The sequence below is a fragment of the Syngnathus acus genome, chromosome 22, assembly GCF_901709675.1.
Source record: "Syngnathus acus chromosome 22, fSynAcu1.2, whole genome shotgun sequence".
In the NCBI taxonomy this organism is placed as follows: domain Eukaryota; kingdom Metazoa; phylum Chordata; class Actinopteri; order Syngnathiformes; family Syngnathidae; genus Syngnathus; species Syngnathus acus.
The window spans coordinates 10743031-10770733 of NC_051106.1; the positions used below are offsets into that span (position 1 = coordinate 10743031).

The 27703-nt window shown below is 47.0% G+C and overlaps 5 protein-coding genes across 15 annotated transcripts in view; 4 read left to right on the forward strand and 1 right to left on the reverse strand.

Annotated features, from left to right (window-relative positions):
* ccdc88c (coiled-coil domain containing 88C) overlaps window positions 1-7013 on the forward strand; it is an 18838-nt gene extending 11825 nt beyond the window's left edge. The window contains exons 23-31 of one of the 5 annotated variants that reach the window (XM_037241517.1): window positions 273-459; window positions 540-685; window positions 829-918; window positions 1196-1470; window positions 3050-3136; window positions 3239-3352; window positions 3416-3508; window positions 3709-3953; window positions 4927-7013. In XM_037241517.1, the coding sequence (XP_037097412.1) occupies window positions 273-459; window positions 540-685; window positions 829-918; window positions 1196-1470; window positions 3050-3136; window positions 3239-3352; window positions 3416-3508; window positions 3709-3953; window positions 4927-5568 (1879 nt within the window). In that variant the 3' untranslated portion in view covers window positions 5569-7013. Of the gene's footprint in view, window positions 1-272; window positions 460-539; window positions 686-828; window positions 919-1195; window positions 1471-1604; window positions 1856-1898; window positions 2262-3049; window positions 3137-3238; window positions 3353-3415; window positions 3509-3708; window positions 3954-4926 lie in introns of those variants that run through there. The other 4 variants (XM_037241518.1, XR_005096257.1, XR_005096256.1 and 1 more) reach the window with 4 other exon arrangements.
* Window positions 7014-8028: 1015 nt separating this feature from the next.
* LOC119116820 (ovarian cancer G-protein coupled receptor 1) lies at window positions 8029-12335 on the forward strand. The gene is made up of 8 exons (XM_037242537.1): window positions 8029-8134; window positions 9083-9178; window positions 9270-9550; window positions 10086-10235; window positions 10324-10457; window positions 10627-10849; window positions 11019-11199; window positions 11291-12335. The coding sequence occupies exons 3-8, from the start codon at window positions 9464-9466 to the stop codon at window positions 11653-11655; spliced, it is 1140 nt and encodes a 379-aa protein (XP_037098432.1). The 5' UTR covers window positions 8029-8134; window positions 9083-9178; window positions 9270-9463; the 3' UTR covers window positions 11656-12335.
* A 1051-nt stretch (window positions 12336-13386) lies between these two features.
* On the forward strand, window positions 13387-16606 carry ldah (lipid droplet associated hydrolase). Of its 4 annotated transcripts, XR_005096373.1 has the most exons (9): window positions 13980-14031; window positions 14091-14210; window positions 14341-14475; window positions 14561-14730; window positions 14798-15038; window positions 15148-15230; window positions 15652-15885; window positions 16345-16357; window positions 16408-16606. XR_005096373.1 is itself a non-coding variant. In XM_037242540.1 (7 exons), exons 2-7 carry the CDS (start codon window positions 14096-14098, stop codon window positions 15838-15840), a joined length of 933 nt encoding a protein of 310 aa, XP_037098435.1. In that variant the 5' UTR covers window positions 13387-13566; window positions 14091-14095; the 3' UTR covers window positions 15841-16021. The 4 variants fall into 4 exon arrangements, 3 of the variants coding, with proteins under 3 accessions (XP_037098435.1, XP_037098436.1, XP_037098433.1); XM_037242540.1 differs by lacking the exons at window positions 13980-14031; window positions 16345-16357; window positions 16408-16606 and adding an exon at window positions 13387-13566 and having other exon boundaries at window positions 15652-16021; XM_037242541.1 differs by lacking the exons at window positions 13980-14031; window positions 16345-16357; window positions 16408-16606 and adding an exon at window positions 13592-13701 and having other exon boundaries at window positions 15652-16021.
* A 4012-nt stretch (window positions 16607-20618) lies between these two features.
* dio2 (iodothyronine deiodinase 2) lies at window positions 20619-24239 on the forward strand. 3 transcript variants are annotated; one of them, XM_037242544.1, is made up of 4 exons: window positions 20619-20953; window positions 21690-22034; window positions 22113-22202; window positions 23159-24239. In XM_037242544.1, exons 1-4 carry the CDS (start codon window positions 20657-20659, stop codon window positions 23213-23215), a joined length of 789 nt encoding a protein of 262 aa, XP_037098439.1. In that variant the 5' UTR covers window positions 20619-20656; the 3' UTR covers window positions 23216-24239. The 3 variants fall into 3 exon arrangements, with proteins under 3 accessions (XP_037098439.1, XP_037098437.1, XP_037098438.1); XM_037242542.1 differs by having other exon boundaries at window positions 21690-22315; window positions 22521-24239; XM_037242543.1 differs by having other exon boundaries at window positions 21690-22202.
* nrxn3a (neurexin 3a) overlaps window positions 23151-27703 on the reverse strand; it is a 47213-nt gene continuing 42660 nt past the window's right edge. Inside the window, exons 24-25 of one of the 2 annotated variants that reach the window (XM_037242530.1) lie at window positions 23785-26112; window positions 23151-23637 (exon numbers count right to left, since the gene is read on the reverse strand). In XM_037242530.1, coding sequence (XP_037098425.1) covers window positions 25817-26112 — 296 coding nt within the window. In that variant the 3' untranslated portion in view covers window positions 23151-23637; window positions 23785-25816. Of the gene's footprint in view, window positions 23638-23784; window positions 26113-26386; window positions 26813-27703 lie in introns of those variants that run through there. The other variant, XM_037242531.1, reaches the window with a different exon arrangement.

Consider the following 27703-nt stretch of genomic DNA (forward strand, 5'->3'; position numbering starts at 1 on the left):
AGTACAAAGAGCGCATCTGGGAAATAGTTTGGAATTGAGTTTCTTTGATTTCAAAACATTTTGGCAAATAGAACAACATTCTTAACCTTTATACAAGTTAAAAAAAAAAAAGAAAGAAAGAAACCTCATTCATATTTTGTGGCAGGCTGAGTGAATGCCCTGCCCTGCCCTGCCCTGCGGCAGACAGATTGCTGCCTTCAATGCGGCTAGAAAAAAGTGGAGGAGGTGACCAGGACAGTTTACACCATTCATTAGTTCTTATGTATGTGTAGGATGTCACACAGCAACTCCCAGCAAAGCCAGCAGTGCAGTGCGCTACAGCAGCAGATGAATGAACTCAAGAGCTCATTTAGCAGCGCCCAGCTGGAAGTCAATCGATGGACGGCACGCTACGACTCGCTTATGGAGCAACACCGGGGCCTGGACCTCACTATGACCAAATTGGACAACCACTGTGAGGTAAAAAAATCAAATAAAAAAGTTCTTGTAATTAGGAGAGAGTCTTTTGCCAAGTCTTGAATGCATGCGTTTGCATCCAGCTTCTGAGTCGCCTTAAAGGGAACCTAGAAGAAGAGAATCATCACCTCCTGAGTCAGATCAACCTTCTGAGTCAGCAAAACCACACTTTGCTGGAGAGAAGCATGGAGAGCAAAGAGCTCTATCATCAGGAGCAGAAGCTCTACATGTAACCACACACATGCGTTGACACCCATGCGTTTTAGAGGGAACAACACTCTACAGTGTAGTGAGAAGCCTTTTCGACATTGTTTGCAAAAACAAAACAAAACCAAAAAGAATGTCTCCTTTCTTTCCTTCTGACTCTATTAGTGATAAACTGAACGCTCTTCGACGTCAGAAAGAGAAACTAGAAGAAAAGATCATGGACCAATACAAGTTCTATGACCCTACACCAAAGAAGTAAGTGCTGCTGTTTTTTTACTGATGTCATGACCAGACAAAAAGATGGACTCTAAAAATAGATTGGTAAAAAGGGCCTTAAGTGACGACAAGGGGCCGGCCACTTTCTCTCCATCCTGCCACCTTGCCAATCAAAGTTATCGAGTAGGATTTGAACTGCAAAAGAACACCTATTTTTCCAACGAGCTTGTCAATATGTGCCCTGGCAAAACCAGTTGAAGCTATGAGAAGAACCTGTACAGCTGTAAGGTTGTATGCTTTGGTTTGTTGTTGTCAGGAGGAGTCAGTGGTCTGGCGCCAAGGCTTTTGCCAAACTCATCAAACCGAGGAAGGAGAGCAGCAGGGAGCGAGACAAGGAAGAGCGAGAATGGGCCAAGGGTGCCCCTGACATCCCCCTACCTTCCCCCCCTCCTTTGCTGCCGCCAGAAAGCCCACCTCTGGGCCCTCAGAGGACAGCAAGTGACAATGGCCACACCCACAATAAGCATCAGAACCATGGCAACAGCCCAAGCCTGGCTCCCCAGAGTCCAGCATTGACGCCCATCGGCCGAGGTAGGGTTGTTGTTGTTGTTGTTGTTGTTGTTGTTTTTTACCATGTTATGGATATAGTATGTACGTATGTCCAACACATACTCTAAGTCATGACTAGGTATGTATTTGGTTGACCTTTCACACACTGTTGGCAGGTGTTTAGTTGAACTCATCCATCCGTCATAGCATTGTTCATCTTTCGTGAGCAGTGGCAAGTTTATAGAACCTTTGTTTCCATTGAATACTTTGGTGCGTGCGTGCGTGCGTGCGTGCATGCGTGGGCTGGCATTTCATGATCTGTGTTATTCCGATGCATGCCATCTCATTAAGTTCTAACAGGATCAACATTTTTCTTTTCATGTACTCACATCATGGTTTTTTCTCTCTTGTCTCCATCTCTCTCTCTCTCTCTCTCTCTCTTTGTGTCTCTCCATTTTCTTACCCCTCAGCTCTTCCTGGCCCAAAACGCTTTTGTTTTTTCCGCAGTAAAAGCCAAGACAAACTTCTTCCGTCCCCCTCCCCGCACCCCCCCCTCTCTCGCAGCAAACGACTTCGGTTCTGGTCGTCCACTGACGTCACAGCAGACGTCGTCACTAGCCGGTCCATTTGTGCCAATGGAGTGTTCTAACACCCTCATCTTGGTCTTTTCATACCGCAAACGTCATCGTCGTCATCATCATCATCAGTCATTGACTTTCAGCATTTCCACACAAAGACTTACAAATTTCATGAACACCAACTGGCATGATTTGTTTTAATCACATAAAGAAAGCACCCACCAAAGTTGCACTTATGGCCAGCCAGTAATACTAGTAAGTCATGTGTCTGTGTGTGTGTGTCTGCGTGCGTCACCTGTTTCCACAGCACAGCACAGCAAGCTTGCCCGCCTGCCCTGCCCTTCAATGTTTTTGTATCTGTATAAATATTATTCATTTGGAATGAGCGGTCACGGTTGGTAATGCGCTCACTTGTCATTGGATGGGGCCGCTGTTGTGTTTGCGTCACAATTCCTTGCTGCAGTCATTTGTCTTGAATGCAGTCAGCACAAGAAATGTTACCACAGCAACCGGCGGCACCTGCTAACTTATTAGCTGTCAGCTCTATGCTAAACTGGCCACTAACAGACACCAACATGCCAGCCAGCCAGCCAGCCAGCCGCTTTAGCCCCAGATAAGCTCTCAGATGACTAGGAGCTTCCAAAAAATAGTCCTTTTCATCACTGTCTGTATCTTCTGAGATGTGGCACGTGGTTGGGGTAAAAACATTGGCGTGCTGATAATTGGCATTATAAAATGCAATCTGCCTTGTCATTTGTTTCGCTGAGAACTGCCCAGGTTTGCCTTGCTTGCGCCGTAACACTCCTTATACTCCATTAAACATTTGCTAAGAAATACATTGAAAATCGTCAAGGCTAGCAACTAATCATTGTGTGTATTTGCAATTGTCTGCTTGAACTAATAATGTCACACACACACACACACACACACACACGTAGGTATCCCTGCCTTCTTGCCAAGCTTTGCTTCTTGTTGCTGGAGCCGTGTTCATGAGCACACTCGAAATAGTCTGACATGGTCTGATCGCTCCTGTCGTTGGTCAGCAGGTGTTAGCGACCGAGGACGAGGGGCGTATGGTTGCGACACACCGGGAGGCAGCAGTGAGAGTGTCAATGGAGAAGACGGACCAGGTGATTTGTAACCCCCCCCCCAAAAGTTTGTCTTTCTTTGTTCTAACAATTTGCTCTCCGTGAGTAACCCCGCGCGCGCGCGCGCGTGCGTGCGTTTTTCAGGCCTAGCGCAGAGCCACAGAGCTGGTAGTTCCACCCCCAGCCATCATTCATCTTCGGTTGCCCTCAGCGCCTTCAATGCTCAACTGGGACAAGGCAGCGCTTGTAGGCCCAGAGGTGGGACAGCACAAGTGAACCACCAACGCGAGTGCGGCCAGAGTTGTGACCGTGCTTTTGTAGGCGACCAAGACCAAGAGAGGCAACGTGGTCCCATGGGATCAGCTGACTTTAGCCACCACACCTCCAGCTCCAACTCACCGGTCAACTGCAAAGGTAGTGAACATTTCTTTTCTTCCAAAAGGTTTTATAAGGAAGGATATATTGTGAAGTTCTTCTTACACTCGAGACTGTAAGCGAATATTGTTTGTTAAACAATTCAGACCTCAAGCAGGTTCCAGCCAGCGACTGTGTTGTCGCACTTGATGTTGGGCCGGTGACTGACGGATTTTTATTTCTTTTTTCCGGTCCTTCAGATGCGTCCGACTGCCACCTCCGGTCAGCCAGCCTGTCCAGCGACGACGTCAGGGGCCTCAGCCAATCACAGCAGACGTTGTCACGCAGCGCAACTCTCCCATATGATGACACGCCCCAGAGGGCCCAACCGCAGCGTGGAGGCGGAATCAGGAGTAGGGCTCGCCCTTCCTCTCCTGGAAGTGAGATGGTGACGTTGGAGCAGTTTCTGCAAGAGAGCACCCTGAAGTCGTCACCACCACAAAGGGTGAGAAATATATTCATCGCTCTTGCGTCTAGTTGCTTTGCACAGTGACCATATCATAATTGTAAGTATGTTTTCAAACCTGTAATCCAATGAAAAGCCACAGAGAACAAATATGAGGAGTATATGGATGGAGGCCAGCTGTAATGTTCTTTTCACCACTGGTGCCCTCTTGTGGCTGAGGAAGTCAATGGCTGGCTGGCATGGCTGACCATTGTTTTTCTCTCTCTGTCCATGTCTGGCTATCTATCTATCTATCTATCTATCTATCTATCTATCTATCTATCTATCTATCTATCTATCTATCTATCTATCTATCTATCTATCTATCTATCTATCTATCTATCTATCTATCTATCTATCTATCTATCCTGTCAAGCATTAATATGCAAAGTACGTCATTGGTGGCATTGTTGGTTTATTCCTACTGGAACCGATTCATAATCGACGATTCCATCATGTTTGGAGAGTTTGTGTCGCGTACCAGCAAGATACAAGGAAACGTTGTGGTTTTGATTTTCCCGTGGAGGAAAAGGCGCGGTCGGTGCGTGCTTCGGTGCAAGAACTCCATTGGGTACACCGGTTGCGAGTACTTTGAATATAGCGCTTGCTGCTATCCGCGCTCAGAGTGCTGCCTGCCCAGAAGATCTCTGCTTTTCAGCTGAGCAAGCTTAATTTGCTGTCACACTCTACTTTTATGATTGCACTCGCTGACACAAGTTGAATCTGTTCTGAGGCCTGCAAATCAACTGCTACATTCCGTCCGGCCGGCCAGCTGCATTTGTGAGCCGGCCTCAAATCGCAGTCTCAGCAAACATAAAAGCTGTCATGATGTCCAGTTGGAAAAGGTTGTGGTGAGAAGCAGATCCAAGTGACAATCACTCGAGGCTATGTGACATCTTGCACTTCTTCTAAATAGGACTACTCCCATGGCATTCATTTGACTTTACTAAGCTGCTCAAATGTTCTCATTTAGGTGGGAAGCAGAGAAGACTTTATGCCGGAATACTTCAGCAGAAGTCCAGCCTCCCCAGGTCCCGGGGGCCGAGATCAGGCCACCCCCACCAGCTACGTGGCGCCCACCGTACACGCATCAAACACGCAGAGGCCGGGCCAAAGCGTCACGCCGTCCTCGCAAGCCTCCGGCCGACGACCTGTGACCCTAAGCAGGACATTCAGCCTGGCCTCTGCCGATTTGCTCCGCTCCGACGGGCCGGAGGGTTTTCACGGGAACCGGTCGGACGGCGTGGTCCGGAGGCCAGGGGCTAATGGAAGGGAGAGGCCGCTGTCTGCCCGTATGGCGAGCGATCGGCACGGCGGCCTCCTCAACTCGCCCGTTCACCATTCGTCTTCTCTCACGCTGCAGACAGACGGATGTGTGGAGAGAGGAAGGAAGGAGGGCCTTCCTTCGTCATCTTCCGTTGCCATGGTAAGCCCCGTGAGGGCCGCGCCCGCCGCTCCGCTGGACCCTGCCTCGGAACACGGAGAGGAGCGCGCCGGTGACAAAGCTAGCGAGAGGGTGAGATGTGACTCTGCGGAAGGGCCAAAAAGCACACCGGCTTCCCCTGACCCCAACAACGACCCCCAGACTGTGTGGTACGAGTACGGCTGCGTCTGAAGCCAAGACGGAATATTCCGTCGAGTCCGAGACGAGAACTCCGACCGCGGTCCATTTCGGTCCAGCCTTCCCACTTTGGATGAAGCCGGATTTGCACAATGGCTCCCGAGTTGACCTTTTATCTCAAAGGCTGATGCTGAAACATCACATCAGTCGTTTTAGTGGGTGCTGAAATGGAGAAAGAGAGAGAGACATGGGAGGGTGGGGGACGTGAGCGTAGCAAAATAAACAGTGGGGAATGGAAGGCTTCTGCAAATGAGGCTCAGTCCGAGTCAACGCCACGCCACGGTGGAGTTTGACAAGCCGCCAAACGCTCGATTCAGGGGGATTGGGAGCCATCATACGAGCGAGCGAACGAGCGAGCGAGCGAGCGAACGAACAAACGCTCGCTCGCTCGCCCCTTCGACACTGCGGCTTTTGCACCAACTAGCAGTAGAAACATGATGGGATTTTGAAATGAAAACATCCAAATGTGAAGGCGGTGGTTGAGGTGTCGAACGATGGACGGAAGCTTTTCTGCAAGCTCATTGGAGCTAAATACACAAAGCACTTTGGCAAAATGCCTGAAAGTGTAGCATTTTTAGCCCGTTCCGTGTTTTTTTAAGCAGAAAAAAAAAGATGACAGTTTGGCATGAGCTTGAATCTACTGGAAGTGGTTGATTTTGAACATGGCCACATTCCCCCATCTCATGGAAAAGGTTGTGCAAAGAGGATGAAGAGGCAGCGAGAAAGGTGATGATGTTCCTAAATGTCCTGTTAATGAAGCTGATTTTCTGCCCTTATTTATGGACTGCTGCTGCCTGTAACTACAAATCTTGTTGGCGGCAAAGACTGAAAGCTACAAGATGTTTACACTGGAGATGATGATGATGATGATGATGCTGATTTGTGGAAGCGGTCTTTTTTTCTTTCAGCCCCCCTGTGGGCTGTCAAGCACATTTCTACATGTATGCAACACGCAAAATGATTGCAAATGGACATACTGGAAACGGAAATTGCGGCTTTTGTAAACTTTGATGAATTGCACAGTTGAGCTACCAACGAAGCGCCGGGCAATAATTCCACTGGAAATGTGGCTATTTTTAGATGATGATACGAATTCAAAGTAGACGTAAGGGTAATTAGTGGCTGATATGCTAGAATGTGACAACCTGTGCTTGATGTCAGTGGCGTGGCTTTCCCTTTCCTGCCTTTTACTCAGCTTTCTGACGTCTGCGCTCAAGGCAGGCTGAAGTTGCTGATGTCAGAAGAAAATAAATTCAATTCCTCCAGGCTATTCTTTTTTTACATACTAACACACACACTGTGTACTGCTCTTCTGGCTGTGCATGTGTTGGCATTGCTGCACTCTTTTTTTTGTCTGTCCACCAAAATGCCCCTCATGGATGTCAAAGACACTTTCCTGTTGCCACTGGAATAAAAACTTGTGTGGTTCTCTCTACTAAGTCATGTTGACTGGCCTGCTGTGATGGATGTACGTAACTATTCTTACTGTAAAAGGCTTCTAGACTAGTGAAGACAATGGCTGCAAAGTTATACGTACTTCACTCTTTTTGCGATCATGAGTATCCACCGTCAGTCACCTTTGTCAGTGGTCTTTGCATTTCCTGGACAAAATATTCAGACATTTATTATTCAGAGGAGCGGAAGATATGTACGTGCAAAATCACTCGAGCTGGATGGGAAGGCTTGTATTGTACTCATTTAGGGATTGATTGATTTGATGGGCTGAAGGGCGTCAGAGTGCAGATGGTTCATTTTCATTTCCAAAATGAAAATCTCCCCCGATCATCTCACCTTCTGATAAATGGTGCAATATGGCTAGCGATGACTCAAAAACAGACTCCAATAGGACACAGGAATGTTCATATGTGACTCATCCATCCATTTTCTGAAGCGCTTTCTTCAAGAAAATCAGCTCTAAGTAGATTTTCTGCTCCTTTAAATGACTTTATTGATTGTATTAACGGTTAAGCTCTAATTCCGATACAGGATTTGTCTTTAGTGGGCAGCCTGGTTGCATGCAGGAGAAAATACTGCTGGAGAAGATTGATTGAACAAAGCTGAAAACCAAATTGCTCACCATCTGAGAGGCCCCTCAATTTATAGGGGGGGGGGGGATCCTTTTTTTTTTTTCTTTCTTCCAAAGCATGTTTCTCCTCTGTGTAGTTTGAAGCTCAACATCCAAGGCTAGATGCAGATGTCTCAGTTGCGCTTATACTGCCCTGTACTACGATGTATATTTGGGCGGATTTGGAATGACATGCATGACAAACACTACATGAATATCATTTTGAGCGTATTGATTTGGAAGAAATGGTTGCACGCAATGTTGGTTTGCTATTTGCCCTACCAACCATTTAAGTTGCCTCCCCGACCGCCCGGTGTGGTTGACACGCACGCGTGCAAAATTAACATTCATTCTAAAAGTGTAGGGGCGAGCGCGCGTCGGAAGGAGCGCGGGCGTGCGCGATCACGACGCAGTCAAACAGAAGAGCGCAGACAAGGCGAGCGAGCGGGCGGGCGGGCGAGCGAGCGAGCTCAAGACCATTTCGACGCAGCATGGGTGAGTAGTAATATTGGCCTTTTCTCCTTCTAGCATGAAAAGTATACGATCAATCATGCATGGGTACACTTGTGCTTCTATAAATGACTTCTATTGGTGTTTCCTAGTTAAGGGGCCATTAGTGGTCAATTTACACAACAAACAACGGGCGACACCATTAAGAAAGAGGGAAACGCAAAAGGGGCTGGCTGGCTGGCTGGCTCACTTTGGATTGCATTTTAGCCCATAAATTGCCTTCCAGGCCAAATGCTCTAGCCAGCCAGCCAAACTCTGTTTTACAATCCTGAAATCCTGCTCAACTAAATGTATTGGGACAAAATGTGCTTTCCTTTCCAATTTAGAAATAAGCGAGTGAAATACGTAGTTCAATGTAAAGGACACACCAAAGACCTCCAATGGAATGATTTGTAATGTTATTGCCTGTTCCAGGCAGATTCAATAGGAAATGAGATACTGCAGATTGAGAAATGCACGGTGGCTCACAGCATACAACTCGTCTCCAACATGAACACAAAGTGATGGTCGTGTCATTTCTTTCGACTTGCCTTTCCTTCCTTCCTTGGATCATTCTTTGTAATGTCTTTAGAGCAACTCTTTGGGCCTGGCCCAGACATTGAGCACCAGTTTGATACGTAGAGTGCAGTCTTGAACATCATCAAGAAGGCCGTCTTACTGCTCTAAAGACATCAAGAAAAGAAGTCAAATCTCTCCAAGGCGTGCGATTACAATGACTCAACTCGCAACCAATGCCGATCACGTCTTTTTTTTTTTTTTATTGCTACGTCGCAACATCCCGTTTACGCCGGCGAACTTTGGTGATAATAGTCTGTTGCTCCAAAGGGTGGAGTAGAAGTGTGTCAGCAACAACAACACCAAAATCCATCAAATGAATAAAGTCCCGTGCAGTGGAGTGGATGAAAAATGAACGTGGGCTGTCTCATATTTTAGGAGCATTTGGAGGCAGTCCGGAGCCTTGCCGACTGTGAAATATGGACGAGGCTCTGTCGGAGCCGCTTTGCTGTATCTGGTCTTGTATCCGTGCAGGTAGGGAAGTCCCAATCACACCCTCATTTGCGGCCGCCACAGGTTTCCTCGTCCTGTCCGTATTCCAGCACGTTTCCTTTCTTTCCTCTAGGGCGACGGACAGCAAGGAACTTTAGCAAGCTTGTCCAAGAAGCAAAGGCAATGAGGAGGGCTTTAGGCCTTATATATATATGAGTTGAGTTAGCGTGTCTGAATCGGCAAGAGTGTTTATTTGTGTGTGGAGAAGTTGATCCAGAAAGAGAAGCCTGTGCTGTGCTGTGCTGTGCTGTGCTGTGCTGGTTCATTATGCTTGAGGAGGGCATTATGAACTGCACCGTCAGCCATGAAATCCACCAGTACCTCTTCTGCTGTGTGTATATCTTTGTACTACTGGTAAGTGTGCGCCTATTGTAAATATTTACGGAGTTCTCGCATATTTCCAAAAATATACCGTTATTTGGACAGAATGTTTTCAGAACGGCTATTGCTGTTCCATGACATGACCAGTACAGCATTGTTGAAGCAAAAAAAAAAAAAAGGCTGGCTGGCTGGCTGGCTAGTTGGCTGGCTGGCTGGCTGGCTAGTTGGCTGGCTGGCTGGCTAGTTGGCTGGCTGGCTGGGTAGTTGGCTGGCTGGCTGGCTGGCTGGCTAGTTGGCTGGCTGGCTGGCTGGCTGGCTGGCTGGCTAGTTGGCTGGCTGGCTGGGTAGTTGACTGGCTGGCTGGGTAGTTGACTGGCTGTCTGTCTGGCTGTCTGTCTGTCTGTCTGTCTGTCTGTCTGGCTGTCTGTCTGTCTGTCTGTCTGTCTGTCTGTCTGGCTGTCTGTCTGGCTGGCTGGCTGGCTGGCTGGCTGGCTGGCCGGCACAGGATTTTGCTGATATCTGTTCATTTTGCTAATGGCCGCTGTCCCACCTGTCTTCCTTATTTTAGGTGGGCGTTCCCTGCAACCTGTACTCTCTGTACCATGCAGTACTGCAGCTCAAGCAAAAGAATGAGCTCGGGGTTTATTTGATCAACCTCACCGTGTCGGATCTATTATACCTGGCATCATTACCACTCTGGCTCCAGTACTTTTTCCAGGTGAACTAAAAGCAAACATGCAGTCACATACGTATCTCCCTCCGTCCTACTTGCGCTTTTGTACGCCTTTGGCGGCTTTTGGTTGCAGGATGACGACTGGCGTCACAGGGAATGGTTGTGCCAGTTGTGTGGCTTTCTTCTTTACGAGAACATCTACATCAGCATTGGCTTCCTGTGTTGTATAAGTCTGGACCGCTACCTGGCTGTCGTTCACCCTTTGAGGTCAGCTTTAAGATATGTACGGGTTCTTCCACGTTCTAGCGAATCAGAACAAGAATCGGTTGCGGCATGACCGTTTGCCACCGAGGGACTATTTGATGAGGATACTTGTAGTGTGCTGATAGGATTGTGTTGCTGCTGCAGAGCTGGCTTGAATGTCATTGTTGTGCAGGTTCACCTCCCTCCGCTCCATAAGCACAGCCTGCCTTTTTAGCGCCGTCATCTGGTTGAAGGAGATTGCCGTGGGCGTGGTTTTCTTCCGCCATAAAGAGCTGAGCAGAAATGCCAACAACCAATCGGTGTGCTTTGAGCACTACCCAATGCAACCTTGGGAGTATCCAATCAACTACTACCGCTTCACGATTGGTTTCATGTTCCCGCTGGCCATCCTGCTGGTAGGAAGACTCTTTTCGGACTGGCTGCCTCTGACTTTGGTCTGAGCTCCCAATTCGATGTCACTGCCTTCAACGGATCTGTCTGTCTGTCTGTCTGTCTGCCAGCCATTGGCTGCTGCTGACCAGTGAAAATGGATGGCTCACTCCTTTTTGAATGTTTGTATTTCAGATCAGCTACCTGTGCGTGCTTCGTGCCGTGGGCCAGAGTGCGGGCACCCAGCCGGATCAGAAGACCAGAATCCGACAGTTGGTTAGCAGTACGGTCCTCATCTTCCTCGTATGCTTCTCGCCTTACCACGTCTTTCTGTTAGTACGCACCGTGCTGGAGCGAGACTGCCATTTTATCACAGGTAGGCTTGGCTGGGTTTCAATGGAGCGATCTTTTGACTTGGTCCAACGGCCGTGTCACGTCATCTCGCTCCTGTGTTCTTATCTTCAAAGGGATTTTCAACTATTACCACCTGGCGCTGTTGTTGACCTCTTTCAATTGTGTGGCCGATCCCGCTCTCTACTGTTTTGTCAGCGAAAGTGCCCGCCGAGGTCTTTCCCGGGTTCTTTTTCGACCGGTGACAAGAGTCGTGTGTTGCTGCCTTGGCAACTGCAGTGCCAAAGCCACCATCTCTGCCACAGACTCCCACCATGAGGAGAACAACACCCGGGGGCCCGTGGTCACGCTCCATGGCATGGGCAAGAACTGCACAAATACCATTTTAATCACAGTGGATGATAAAAAAATCATCATACCGTTAAGCTTGCAAAATAGCAACCATACTTTGGAGGAGAACCACAAGACACAAATGATGTGATTGGGCTGAATGGATCCAAAGAACAAGGAAGGTGCCAACCTCGGTCGGGACAGAGTAGCATCGCAGCGTGCCACTGACCACTGCTGATGCTGCTGTGTTACATTCTTTTTGTTATCGTTGCCGTCTGAATCGCTCCTGCAGACCTCCCGACCGACCGACCGACCGACCGACCTCCCTCCACCAATTGAACGGACCTCAAGACACGTGACTTGATCAATAACAGACTGTGTTTGCACTTCCTCCATTACAATACAACACGGGTTCTGAACTGATCTCAACTTTACAAAGTTGCAAAGTGAAGATTGAAGATTTTTCTCGTTGTTTAAAAAGCTCTTTCGAAAATACATGTATCATATTTTGAAAGATAGTTTCACATGAGTTTGACATCCCATCCCGATGACTCGTCTTCTTCTGAAGCTTCTGATTCCTGTTTTCATTTAGACTTAGACATCTATGTAATTCACACATTTCGGCAGTCTCAATTGATATACTATAGAGAGAGATAATAACTTATTACTCGCAGACTTGAGCACAGTTCAATTTGAAGACAGAACACTTGTGTAACGATGCAGTGTTGTGGTTGGCTGAAAGTATGAGATTATTTATTATTTTAGAAAAAAATCATTAAACAGTGGGCAGGTGAATTTGGGAAATTAAAGTCCTCTTTGCTTGTCAGGGTATTTGTTTGTGTAACTGAATCCTTCCTGTGGACATTGGCCAATGTGCGTGTTTGTAAATAGACAGCTGAAGAAGCTGAATAGTGATGACGCCCAATGTGTGGGACAGTCCGGACGGACGGACAGTTTGTCTGTCAGCATCCGAGTGTGTGTGGGAGTCTGCACGTGCGTGCGTACGCGTGCGTGCGTGCGTACGTGCGTACGCGTGCGTACGTGCGTACGCGCGCGTGCGTACGCGCGCGTGCGTACGCGTGCGTACGCGCGCGCGCGCAGTGTAATCATGTTGGAAGACATTGCTTTCGTTTAGCAGGAAGTCACGTTCCATTTGGGCCGTGACGGGATCAAAGTTGACATGAAGAGGAGAGGAGCGGAGCAGTCCGTCGGAAGGATCAGTAGCAATATATTGAAAGTCATTTCCGTTTTGACAATTGAATCTACTTGATGCGTATGCGTTTCACTGTTCTTCACTTATATCATTGATTGTGTAGTGGGTTGACATAATTCACCCGGAACCTAAGTTCACGTTACATAGTTCCGGTGGGACAGTTTACACGTGTGGGAATTTCCTGTTTAGTTTAGTGTGTGTTAGGATCTCGAAGGGAAAAGAGTCTGCCCGTTGTTGGAGAATAATTATAAATGTCATTAAAACAACTGCCGTTGGCACCGTCGTTGTCACTCCGCCTCCGACTCCAGTCCTTGCACACCACAATGGCATGGGACATTTTAAATATAAACTACAACAACAAAGTGAAATCAGCAAGAATTCGCGGCCCCGGAAGCGTCGACCTTGCGTCATTTCCGGTGCGACAAGGCTGTCCCGTGAAAATGTGACCTTTGCACTCTCCATTTTGCCTCGCTCTTCTTCTACGCGTTCCTACCCTCTTCTCGATGTAGAATACATTGAGCCACACGAAGGCGCCCCATGTTCCGAGTTCCTAAATAAATATTGTAAAGTAATATTAAAAACAAAGGAGCCCGTCGCCGTGGAAACGAAGGCCAATACCAAGGCTGCGTTCGCGTGACGCTACGTCGGCCGGCTCCGAAAATGACGTCATGTCGCCTGTAAAGCGGCCTAAAAAAGCGGCCTTCTGAGGATACAGCCTGTGAATTTAAACGCAGGAATTTCCGAACGCGTCCTGAATATCCGTAAACGGAAGTAGAATCACCAATCACAGTCCAGGAAAATTGGAAGGCGGAAATCATTTTTCAGCGTAAATCAATGGCTATCGCACCGGTAAGAGGACGGAATCGGCTTCTTGATTTTTGTTGGAGTTTAAATTAACATTCCAAAGCACCTCATACCTACTAACTTAAACATGAATCGAATAACTAACAGATCAACACACTCCAGTTGTCAAGTCTCAATATAGTATGTTGTTTAAAATTCGATGATTGAGGTCGCACTATGTCTGTCTGTCTGATTTTAAACATAGCCTAATGTTCCAATTCAATTCGTCGCTATAACCGGCCGGATCATGAGTGAACGTCTCGTACTCGTTTTTTATCCCGATTTCAATATGACAACGTAGGCTAATGATTTTTAGATTATTTTTTTTCCAATTGTTGTTGTAAAAGTGGATCAGCATTTCATCAGCTCGTGCATTTCTTATCGTTTGTCCTTTGACGTCGAGCGAACCTTTTGTACCCTGCTGTCATTATGGAGGAGAAGACGCGATGAAACGCTTGATTTCGAAAAGATGTGCGCCTTTGTTTACGTGGTTGACTTTTGGCGATCATTCCAATGTCGCTTTTTGCAAGATGAGATGGATGCGGCACAAACAGATTTCATCTATTGCTATGGAGCCATCACAGAGGTTCTCCGATGTGGTCCTCCTGACTTGCACACTGGCCCCAAAGTGCTTGTTGTAGTTATTCCTGGTGAGTTGGCATCACCGTCGTCATTGTGTTTCCTCATTTCAAGTCGACTTGTTTGCATCATGCAATACTGTACGTTGCAGCTATGTACGTAGTACGTATTTGTCTTCTTTTTTCCATCTCTTCTATCTAGGTAACCCTGGTGTAGTGGGCTTTTACAGAAGCTTCATCGAAACGCTTTACGCTCTGTTTGGCAGCCAACACCCAGTGTGGGCTGTAAGCCATGCTGGACACTGTATTCCACCTGCATCCATGGACATGCTAGAAGGTCCAATCCTATTGACTGTTTTTCCTTGAAAGTTATGAAATGAGCGTCTTCACTTTTGTGAGCGACTGACTTTTCATTTCAACAGATGCCTACTCAGCGGCTGATCTGGACCCATTTGGTCTGAATGGTCAGATAGAACACAAGCTGGCCTTCTTGAGGAAGCACGTCCCAAAGAAAACAAAGCTCATCCTGGTGGGACATTCCATTGGCTGCTACATCATTTTGGAAATAATGAGGAGAGATCCCAGTCTCGAGGTTTGTCATTGGCCAAATGACTACGAATATGGAGTGATTTCAGGATGCCTATGTTTTCTTTTTCCAGATCGTCAAGGCCGTCATGCTGTTTCCGACGATTGAACGCATGGCCCAGACTCCCCAGGGGAAGAGCATGACCCCAATGCTGTGTCACCTGCGCTACCTGGCCTACCTGGCCATTTTCCTGCTCTCTCTACTGCCCGAGAGACTCAAAGGCGCTCTGGTCAAAGTGGTTTTGGCTGGCATTGGCTCTCTGGACCGCTCCGTTGTCCGACCCACTGTAGGCCTCCTCAGCGGTGACTCTGCAGGTTATTCTTACAGAATCAAAGTAACCAAGAGAGCCTCTGTTCCACTGGCAAACTGTCACCATCATTCATCTTGACATCCTGATTATTTATCCATTTGTCCTCTTTACAGCGAATGCTGTGTACATGGCCGGGCAGGAAATGAGGCAGGTTTTGGAGAGAGATCACGTGACCATTGGGAAAAACCTTGAAAAGGTAAGAGATGTGTGGCGTAGTAAGAGCTATTTGGATATAATCAAGCAACTTTCATTTGAAAGCTTGCACAGTAAAAAAAAGGACATGACACATATTCTGATGAAGGTTTTTTGATCAACATGCTCGATTACATGTTCAAACAAAATTCAATGGCAGTTTTGCAATGCGCCTCGCCCGTGAAATGTGGAGCACGTGTACAACGTCCAGGTGCTCTTTTGGACCGCCTCTTCAGAAGCTGGCAGGTCACACATTGAAGCGGCGCTTGCCTGCCTGCTTGCCTGCCTGCATGGCTGCCTGCATGGCTGCCTGCATGGCTGCCTCCCTCCCTCCCTCCCTCCCTCCCACATTTGGGCAGACCTCAGGAATCAAGGCCATTGCTGCTATTGTCCTATTTAACAACATGTGTGTTGATCTGATTCAGCTCATCTTCTATTATGGAGCGACAGACCGTTGGTGCCCTGTGCAATATTATCACGAGATCAAGGAGGACTTCCCGGCCGGAGATTTCCGACTTTGTGAAAATGGATTTCGTCATGCTTTTGTACTGGACGCTGGGAGAGAAGTGGCAAAAATGCTGGCAGAATGGATCCAGAGCCATTTGAAGATTTGAAGTCTTATATCTATCTTGGATGATGTTGATGCTTTGGTTGCCTAATGTGCGTTTTCCATGACAGACACACGCACACTTTTGTGTTTTTGTTGGGTTTCTGTAGTGCTAGATTGTTTTACATTGTATTTTACGACACTATTTGGTCAATAGTAGTTTTGAAATGAATGGTTTGGCAAGTGCAGTGTTTGGCCCCATCCGTCCAGCCGTCCACCCGTCCACCCGTCCAGCCGTCCACCCATCCACCCATCCATCCATCCATCCATCCATCCATCCATCCATCCATCCATCCATCCATCCATCCATCCATCCATCACTGGCAAAGAGTTGAAGAGGACTATTGACCCGTCTGAAAGGACAGACAAAAAGCAAATAAAATACAGGACAGGCAACACTGCCTACAGGGCAGAAAGGAAATCAACAGGACACATCTGTTTGTTATGGAAATGAATGAGGCATATTTGATACTGACTTTACATTTGGTCAACATGTCCTTTCGAGGTTGCCTGTGGTGTCATTGACCGTGGAAGCGCAACAATTGACGTGCTTGTGTATCGATTTCAACTCTCCTCAAAGATGTCGGACTCGTTTGTTTCATTAATGAATGACCCCTGCAGGGCCCAACACAGCACCAAGAAATCAAATGCTCTTCCATTGGCTCGAAATAGAGTAATATGCTTTTGAAATGATCAACATTCCAATGTATGGTTCTTGGTTTAAAATCCTAATTCAGATGATTTGTAATCAACATTTTCACCGAGGGATTGCACAAACATTCCTGTGTGTGACTTGCTTAACTAGAGCCAGGAAGGAAGGAAGGGGGCCTGGGGCAGAATCATCCAGTGTCTCACCAGTAAAGACACTGCTTTGAATAGATGAGAGAGCGAGCAAGAGAGTAGGCTATGCCTGGATGGAGGAGAAAAAAGTGGCCACTTGTTTTCATCCAGGGCAAAAGGGCAGGTCAATGAACGCCCAATGGTGGCTGCTCTCAGGAACAAAACACTTAAGAAGTGGATTACGTGACCCCGTCAAAGGCCCACTGCCATCATACTATGGAATTGACAGTGATGCCAAAATTCTCTCTCCTCTTGTTAATGCGAAACTTTGTGATGCTGCAAATGTTCTGTTATTTTTTCACCTCTCATGTTACACTTACACTACCGTTCAAAGGTTTGGGGTCACAAAATTGTTTGGGTGACCCCAAACTTTTGAACGGTAGTGTATATATTTATTTAGATAATTATATATATAATCTTCTGTGTAAAAAATCTTATAATATATATGTATACTTATATTCATAGATTATATATAATCTTATACAAATATAAGATATAATTTATAATATTTAATTCATAATATTTTATTATAATATTTACACTACCGTTCAAAGGTTTGGGGTCACCCAAACAATTTTGTGACCCCAAACTTTTGAACGGTAGTATATGTGTGCCACAGACGAAAAAAATCACTACGAATAGGTTGCAGACACTTGTGAAAAAGACTTGGAGGATAAGCAGTGGAGTGGGTGCGCATGGGATACAACTGGTGGTGTGATGAGGCATTTCTGTGTAATGTTGAGAAATGATGAGGTAATTGTCATCTGTCTATGGAAGTTCAAATGCAAAGCCATTTTCACTCCTGCCCACCACTGTCTTTACACAACTTGTGATGTCCTGCTCATGTTGAATGAAATGCTTTCTTGTACTTTTTAATGGCAAATGCACACAATTCATGTTCTTCATGAACATCCATCTATAAGAGCCTTCTTTTATAGAGGAGCAAAGTACATTGATAATGAAAAGAAAGGGCCATTTGTTTCTGAGGAAGCACCCGTGGCTGGCTGGTCGGTAGGTGGGCGGGTGGAGAGCTACGTATATTTCCACGAATCTCACCCCGGTGGTCTTCTGGCTGGAAAATGGCGTGTCACGCACTATTGGCTCTCTTTTTATTTGATGTGCCAAAGATAAACTTGTTTGACACTGTGCATCGGAAGTGTGACGCAATCCAACAAAGTGGTCTACTTCCCACGCTGGCACAGGGTGCGTTTGTTAGCCATGGCGCTCGCTCGACACCTTGCCAACTGCCCAGCTTTTACCCACTATTTGGGAGCCGTGGATGGATGGATGGATGGACCCTCTCTCTCTCTCTCTCTCTCTCTCTCTCTCTCTCTCTCTCTCTCTCTCTCTCTCTCTCTCTCTCTCTCTCTCTCTCTCTCTCTCTCTCTCTCTCTCAAGTCTGAGATGCTGCCAATAGATGCAGCAGACAATGATACACGATCAAGGGTATACCACACCAATGGACGTCAAATATATAAACATTCATTTCAAAGTTGAGATTTCAAATGAATCAAGTTTCACAGAAAATCTGGTGAATGTGGAGATCTCCAAGTCAAACGCTCTTTCTCCACCCAATTCAATGATAGAACAGCCTGAGGTTGTTGGAACCATGAAAACAAATACAGGTATTCACTTCTTTAAGAAGAGCGCGGCTGAACATATACCTACCTCCTCAGTAATAGGTATTCACTTCTTTAAGAAGAGGCTGAACAAATACCTCCTCAGTAGAGGTGACTGAAATCCTTTTAAGCCCAAGGACATGTTGTCATCAAAACATCTGGTTGACTGCACCTGCTCCAAGCTGAGTATAGCTGCAGAGCATTGATAGGTTCTTTCAATTACATTTCTAAAACATGCATCTGCTTAACTTTATACTGTACAGTGTGTGCGTGTGTGTGTGCGCGCGTGCGTGTGTGGCGTATTTGTCATATTAGTGTGGAATTGGCAATTTAGCGCCCCCTTCTGGTGCAGGCCGGGCGAACTGCCTGAGGCTAGTGAGAAGTTTCCGGGTTACCGTGACAAGTCATTGAGCGATTGGCTAAGGCAGAGATATGATAGCCAATCAGAGCCAGTGTTTTTACACGCGTGTCGACCCACGCACAGCGGAGGCAGAAATGGGGTCGCCCTCTACACTGCAGGCACCATGACTTCGATTCCCGCATTGACGGTGACGGCAGTCATGCATGCTTGTGCGTGTGTGCGCGCGTTTAAAAAAAAAAAAAAAAAAAAAAACGAGGCCGAAACTGAGGAGCAAGCCGATGAAAAGTTACCATTTTGAAGGTGGCAATGTCAACATTATCCCCATTTCATTGAGGTTCAAGGCAAACACCTGCATATGTCTAACTGTAACACTTTCCCTGCCAACGACTGACTTTGAGTCAGTAATTCAGTGAATAACTTCTTGACCTTTTTGAACAAATAGTGAGTTCCCAACTCTGTAAATTAAGGGCTGATAATCATTTGTGATAGAGGGGCAAGGACAGACAACATGCGGTCGGTCGGTTAGTGAAGGCATCTTCTATTGAATAGACCAGTGACGTCATAAGGTAGGAATATTTAAAGGTACAAAAAACTGTCGGGGTGCGGCGGCACCTGTTGTGTGTCAGAAAGGTCATATGCACGGTGACTTCAGATATCTTGTAACCTCCAACCCCGTCACGCGCCCGCCCGTGAAGTTGGAAGCAGTTTGCACGCACGCATGCACGTGCGGACGCACGGACGGGGCCGTGCTGCAGGCATGTGGGCAGTGACAAGTTCACAACAGAGGCGAAGCGAGGCGAAGCGAAGCGAAGCGAGGCGAGGCGAAGCGAAGTTGTGTTGGCTCGTGAGTGAACGATTCGTTCAAAAAGAACGACTCTTTTCAGTGAACGAGAGTGAACGAATCACTTCCTAAAATGATTGGTTCTTTTTTTCCCTTTCATATATAACAGTAGATGTCATTAATGCCCATTGAAGCTGGTGCTACCTCGCCGTAAAACAAAACGAAGAAGAAAATCAGCCAATCAGCAGCGCCAGCGAGCGTTAGATGGAGGAGGGACTTTACGAGTCAGTGACGTAACTTCCCGTTCACGAACGAGTCGTGAATTGCATTTCCCGTTCGCCAACGAGTGAACGAATAACTCGGTGAGTGAATCACTCACTGAGTGAATCACTCACTGAGTGAATCACTCACTGAGTGAATCACTCACTGAGTGAATCACTCACTGAGTGAATCACTCACTGAGTGATTCGCATTTCCAGTTCACCGCGAGAACGGATCAGTGAGGGAACGAATCCTGGCTTTCCCGTTCGCGAACGAGTCAATGAGTGAACTGCCTTCCTGTGCATCAACGGATCAGTCAGTGGACGTGTTAAAGTTAAAAGTTAAAGTTAAAGAAAGTTAAATTATAGAAAGAAATGTGTTAATTACCCGAGCCAATTATTACTATATATAATAATTTGGGGGGGGGGTGTAGTTGAGTTGTATTGTTTGATGTGTATGGGTTGTTTCCAGAGGCGTAGCCAAGCCGGGGCGAGCCGGGGCGGCGCCCCGGTTAGGACTCCCTGCGCCCCGGTTGAAAAAAATCGAGCTTTTTCGATTCTTCATTTTCATGCCGTTTTTTTCTTTCGGTCTTGCGCGAATGTGCTTGCGCTATTCTATGTGCGCGATGTTATCCATTCACCGTTTGCCTCCCGGACCCGGATGTTGTTTTAGCGATCAGCGAACGGCGTGGGTGATGTTCGATTTTTTTTCCTGTGGGCGTGCGCCCCTACTGGAAAAATTCCTGGCTACGCCTCTGGTTGTTTCCACTGGATGTAAAAAAAAAACAAACAAAAAAAACGTATCAGTGTGTGCGTGAGTGTGTGTGTGTGGGGGGGGGGGGGGGGGGTTAGGGGGGATTCATTGAACCTGATTCTAAAGATTCAGTTCACCTAAAAGAACTGGAATGCACATCACTAAAGCGAAGCGAGGCGAGGCGAAGCGAGGCGAGGCGCGCAATGCAATGACGGGCAACTTGTACGCAGCAGCTGTGAGCGATCGCGTGCAGAGGGACGAAATGGGCATGGCCAGCGAAGACCTGCTGGTGACCCTGCAAATATTACCCGCTTTCTTTTCCAACTGCCTTTTCCTGGCGCTCTACGACTCAATGGTGCTCGTCAAGCGCATTGTTTCGCGCTTGCGTTGCTCCAGGTCCGCCGCCGCTGCCGCTGCCGCCGGCTCGGGAAAGTGGCGTCGCATGTTGACAAGGGCTGGGATCCGCTCCATCTGGAAGAGTTTCTTGCTGGACGCTTACAAAAAGGTGACGATATGTACAATGCAACGTTCAGTTTCTGAACTGGGACATTTGCCTGCAATTTACGGAATCTTTTTTTCCCCTTTTGCTGCTAAACTCTTGAACATTGAATATAGGCCTAAATCATGTCAAAAGGTAGATGTGATGACCCTTTAGGCCCATTTTTGCTCCTTTTGTCATCTCGCTCTCGCTCTCGCTCTCTCTCTCTCTCTCTCTCTCTCTCTCTCTCTCTCTCTCTCTCTCTCTCTCTCTCTCTCTCTCTCTCTCTCTCTCTCTCTCTCTCTCTCTCTCACTCACTCACACATCCTGACTATTGCATGCAATGGGAACATATTTATACGACATGCTGCTGTAATCATATTTCATTGCGGTTCTGTAATTTGACAGCCGAACTAGAAATAACACCTTAGGCTAAACCAGAACAACTGTGGCATGAAAATGCACTTTGCATATAGTGCATATAGCACATTGCACGTTAAATGTGTACTTTTATGGCTTGGAGCACCATTTTATTAGGTAGAGATTCCGGTTTTGGTGACACAATTTCAAGTAAACAGTGTCGTGATGTTCCAAATGTAAATATTTGCCCAAAGCCACACTCCCTGAGTGAATCTAACCATGGACTGTTAACCTTTGTCTAAAATGACCAAAATCCTGTCCAAACGCAGCACTTGGTGTAGCAGCACTGCAAGTAAAGGCCGACATAATCTTGGGGCTAAAGACGGTCAATCCTTTTGCTTAGGTCAAAGTGGGCTGCGAGGCACCAAACTCCAAAGTGGTCAAGGTGACGACAGCCAGTTCTCATCGGTGCAAGATGATTGAGCCTAACCAGCCAGGCGGCGGCGGCGGCGGCGGGAGGCTCGGCGAGCCGGACGAATGCCACCTCCTGGATTTGGAATCGTCAGGTCGCCCTCTGGTGGTCAACTTTGGCTCAGCCACTTGACCCCCCTTTGTCAGCCACCTGCCCACCTTCGTGCGCTTGGTGGAAGACTTCAGCCACGTGGCTGACTTTGTGCTGGTGTACATCGACGAGGCTCATCCATCTGACGGCTGGGCGGCCCCGCCTACGGGCCCTCGCTCTTTTGACGTACGCAAGCATCAAAGTTTAGAAGAGAGGCTGGGAGCGGCACGCCAGCTGATTGATCACTTTTCTCTGCCCCCACAGTGTCAGCTGGTAGCTGACTGTATGGACAACAATGCTAATATGGCTTACGGCGTTTCCAACGAACGCGTGTGTATAGTACAACGCAGAAAGGTACGCTATCTGGGCGGCAAGGGGCCTTTTTTTTACAATCTCAACCATGTGCGCCAGTGGCTGGAACAAAGCTATGGCAAACGGTAGAAGGAGAGAGAGAGAGAGAGAGAGGGAGAGAGAGACAGACAGACAGACAGGCAGACAGACAGACAGACAGACAGACAGACAGGCAGACAGACAGACAGACAGGCAGGCAGACAGACAGACAGACAGACAGACAGACAGACAGACAGACAGACAGACAGACAGACAGACAGACAGAGAGAGAGAGAGAGAGAGAGAGAGAGAGAGAGAGAGAGAGAGAGAGGGTTCTCTGAAAGAGAGAGAGTATCCTGACTTTTGACCTCAAAAATAACCTGGCTTTTTATTTGTGCCTAGGACTAAAGCCGTTGGTTTGCATACTTAGCAAAGGGCCCATTCATACGCATTCTTGGTCAAAATTGTTTGAGGTGGCTCATGCAGTGGTGCAATGAACAACATGAGAGGTTTTCTTTTGATAACTAAAAAGGTTATTGTTATGTCCTCCAACAGAGACAATACGTTTTGGTCTTCTGATTGTCCTAAATGTACCATTTGTGAGTTGAGTCTCTATAGCAGGGGTGGGCAATTGCGGTCCTGGAGGGCCCCTCGAGGGCCCCCCGGTCGGTGTCCTGCATGTTTTCTATGTCACCCTGTTGCAACACACCTGATTCAAATGGTCCGATAATTAGCAAGGTCTGCAGAAGCTGGATAACAATCCGGATCATTTGAATCAGGTGTGTTGCAGCAGGGAGACCTATAAAACACGCAGAACACGGGCGGGCCCTTGCGGACCGACCGCAATTGCTCACCCCTGCTCCATAGCGTCATGCTTGTGCACTATTCTTGGCACAGCTCCAACTTAACTCTATTCATGACTGGCTTTTTTATGAAAATCATTTGTTGCTGACTTGCTGTTGTTTCTTCCTCCTGTGCAGTTGATCCTCAATAACCTGTCCTTAAGTGTAACAACAACAACACCACCACCAACCTAGGTTCTAATTGAGACATCAGACGAGCAATCTGTGACAATGAAGCCTTTGAACATTCTTCTTCATCCACTGTCAAGTCATGTTGCGGCATGAATTTGACCACCTCTCATTCCTATTTCAAAACCAGGTGCACTCCAATTTGGCATTTAAATGATGATGAATGTGTCATGTAAACACATACGAGTGGTGTCATTTCATTCCAAAACACATACAGCAGTCGATATGAAAGTGTCATGCAATAATACTGCCTACAACCATTGCAGAGTCAGCTACTTGCGTATATATAAGTAGTCATTCATCGGGGACCGCGATGCACACTTGCATCCTGGCACCTCACATGAATGCCTTGAAAGAAGAAGCATGTTGATGGAAATGTGGGAGTTGCGTTTAATAGTCTGGCCGGCAGGCTGGCCGGCTGGCCGGCTCTTTCAGTACGTACAGCGCAGCGCTTGACACCTTGATGTCTCATTTAATGTTCGTGTCGTGTATGAGCAAACGTGAAAGAGTCATCAAAAACAAGTGGAAGCTGACGTAAAAATTTCATGACGCTCATGAAAAGCAAAGAGATGCACGGCTGGCTGGCCGGCTCGCTGGCTGGCTGGCTGGCCGGCAACAAGACGAGTTTCAACAAGTCTTAGTTTATTTGTAGAAACTAATACCCTATCCATTCCACGTTTGTCGCCTTACCGAGAAGCTTCATTGTCTTCAAACAACATTTCTGTCTGTCAACACGCTTGATCGCTAAAGAGGTTTGCAATTTGTCGTCTATGTCGAGGTGGGTTATTTCTATCCTTTTGTTTCCGTGAATCAGATGCTGGCTTCCTTCTCCTGTTGTTGATGATAAAGGTGTATTGATGAAAACCTGCGATGAAAGAGTCTGTAACTCAGTCTCCGGTTGGATAGCGAAGCACACCTCATCAACTTTCCAAGCACTGCATCTCTTCCTTTATGTCGAACCTGAAACTTTGATTGAAATGACGTTCAGTCGATTTTCTTCGCGGACGCAATAAAGTGGAAAATAAAGACATATGCATTCAGCTTAGTATTTCATCCACTGCTGGGAGGAAGAGCGAGCGAGCGAGCGAGCGAGCGAGGTGCAGTTCAAGTGTGCCTGCTGGCTTTTAAGCGAGCACGAGGGTTCAAATGCTATCCACAACATGACGACAATAAGACTTGAGTCCAAATGTTCAGTTGGCCAGCCCATTGATGAAAATGGTGATCCGATTGGCCATAGTGCTGACTTTATTTTCTTTGAAAATGAACGAGACTATTGGAACCCAAAACAGTTTTGCCGTGATACAGAAGGGCACCTTATTTTGTTGAAACACTGCAAGTTGGTAAATATTCATGCAACTTTAGAAACAGCTCTGCTTTGATCTCTAGGCTACCAATACAATTTGTATGTATATATATATATATCTCGATATATATCTCTATATTTTTACGAAATATCAATAGTATTCTCCACATTCTTTTTCTCAGTGTTGATGGACTTTGTCATGAAATCTGCTCATGTTCAGTCTGTACAATAGAGGTACTAAAAATGACCACCATCATATGGTATATATACGTATGTACAATTTACGACCTACAAAGTACAACAGCGAGCATGTAATAAAATATGTAAACAAATGTCTTTTTTTGACACAGTTGAGTGTGACAATAGATTCGAATTCACACCATTGGATTGATTTGCGTTTGGAACAAGGTTTTAGTACTGCATTTGTCTTTCTCCTCACACCTCCATAGAAAAAGAGAACAATCAACTCAGGTAGAGTTTTGCAAAAAGATCAGAACGCCACTCGCTTGTGCACAAATAGTAGCAGGCTAGCTCGAATTTTGGCTGGTCCAAAAGCGGGAGGGCTAGGGAGGGAGGACTTCACTTTGCTCCCATGGTGAGCCCTTTTGCCTCAAAGGGGATAGAACTTGACTGTTGTAGCGTAAGTTAGACTGACATGCATTTTACAATCATTTGCTTTTTTTCTTTTCTCTTCACCCCCACAACTTTGTGTGCCAGACAATCATAGCATTTGAACGAGAACGGAGGGAGCCAGCGGCTGTCCATTTGCTCACGTGAGTTCATTTGAAACACAGACAGAGAGAGAGAGAGAGAGAGAGAGAGAGAGAGAGATGCTTTCTTGTTTGGACCTCCATTTTTCTTTTGCTCAAAGCAAAAATAAATAAGACACCACACTATTATTACTTAGAAACCATACAAATTTGGAAGTGTCCTTTTTTTTGAACTTGAACAAGGCTTGGTTCGACCCCTTCTTGCGAAGCACTCTGTATGAGTTGCTTCCATGCCCATCGTGGTCAAGCCGTCCGTCTTGTAAGGTAGAAAATATCTTTTGTTTTTTTGTCACAGATCAATCACATTGCAGTCACTTAGGAGAATGATGTAGCTGTTCTATACGGATAGAGAGTAGTAAGTCAGGTCTCTAAAGTTGCTAATAAGCCTCCTGACAGAAGTGAAGTGTGCTTTCGATCTAGTAAGTGTACGCGTCACCAGTCGGGCTCCTCGGCACAGTCAAAGATCACGGAAGTTCCCTTCGTTCCATACCGTCCGTCCTCTGTCACGAGCGCTCGCGCTCGCCGTGGTCGGGCTCACACGTAATACTCCTTATCCTTGTTCTTCTGCTTTTTCTTGCTGCCTTTGGAGCTCTGCTGTTTGTCCTTGACCACGGTACCGTTGCTCTGTGCCGAGTTGGTGATATAGTTCCTGCTCTCGTCCACCTGGTAGGAGCCTTCGTCCCTGTTCCTGTACTTATACATGGCATAAAGAAGGATGAGGATGCACAGGGCGGCGGCCGCCACTATTCCGATGACCATCCCGGTGGTGCTGCTTGATTCCCGGACTACTTCCGAAGGCCCCGGCCTGACGCCTGCTTCTGTGGGAAGTGCTGTGGGTATATTACGGAACACGGGGGAGGTTAATCGCGGGCCGGCTGCCGTCTAACCTCGTCCCATGTGGGCAATGCCAGAGCTTTTAGCCAGCGTTTGGCGGGTGCATTGTGAATTGTGGGTGGGATGGGTGGTTGGTTGGGTGGCAGGCAGGCAGGCAGGCAGGGAGGCAGGCAGACAGGCAGGCAGAGGTGGTGGCGGTGGCGGCGGTGCCGGCCGGCCGACCGAGCGAGCGACCCGGCGGGCGGCTCTGGCGCTTTGTGGTACAGCGCTCGCCATAGATAGAGAGCGAGATAGTCCGCGTGCGGCCGCACCACCCAAGCTTACTTATGTCTAACAGTCCTGGGCGAGTGAGCCAGCCCCACGTGGACAAAGGAGAAGGTCGTGTAAAAAGAAATCTTCATCGGCGGTGCAGGGCTGCTTAGACTTGAACTCTTCCCCTGAGCCATCCCGCCATATTGCCAAGCCATCATCATCATCATCATCATCACAATCATGGCTGCCTCGGTCCAACAAGCACGGTGCCCCCGCCTCAGTGGCCTTGGACACGGAGGACTCTTTGGTGCTCTCGGTAATGGAGAGGAGTGAGCGAGTGAGTGGGTGGGTGGGTGGGTGGGTGGCTGGGTTGAGTGAGTGGGTTAATGGAAGGAAAAGGATGGACTACTGGATCCTCAAGTACTCGGATGACTAACTCAGCTCCTGGGTTTGGACACAGACATACACAATGTTAGGTGATGCTCATTTCAGTCGAGGTCTTCACCCAGAATCAATTGAAAGACTGCCAAAGAAAAATAGAAGTAAGCCATGTACAATCGCAAAAGGCTTAAGAGGTGTGTAAAGATGAGCCACAGAATACACTTTGAATCGAAAGAAAGACAAGAAATGCTCTCAAATCAAAAAGCAGAAGGACATTTTCAAATCAACTACTGTTACCTTCCTTCCAGTATAGCACATTTGCCAATAATGGGCTCCACAAATCTCTTAAGCCTCTTGCTGGCTGGCTGGCTGAAATATTTCTGTGATACAGAGCTGACAATTCTCTAATTGCGCTTCAAATAAATCAACTCTTTGATTGAGAACGCAAACACAATGGCTCTTCCTACATCGATGGTTATATTTCAGGTTCTCTGAGCTGAGCTGGGTCATTAGGGAAAAGATTTACTATCCAAATGTGACAGTTGCTCTGTCGCAGCTCTGTAACACAAAAATGGCGATACAATGTCAATGGCAGAACAATCTGATCCGAATGCTCACCTTTCCAACGATACACTTTAGTCCAAATCAGTGAGCCCTTTCTCATGAAAAGAGCAAAGGATCACATTTGCCGACCGACTGAATCGTCGAAATCATTCACTGCCGTTGACAGCGAGAGATGTCAAACTTCAGTTTAACCTGAATGAGTTCAAACGCCATCGCTAGAATTTGCTATTATCGTGATTATTATTCTTACTATTATGATGATAAGCTCTTTTTGGGAAGGGCCATTGCAGGCTTTTACCTTTTGATCACCAGAATATTGTACAAATATGCATTGTATCACATTAGAAATTGCTTCTGAGAGTCACTACCGCATTCTACCCATTTGAATGG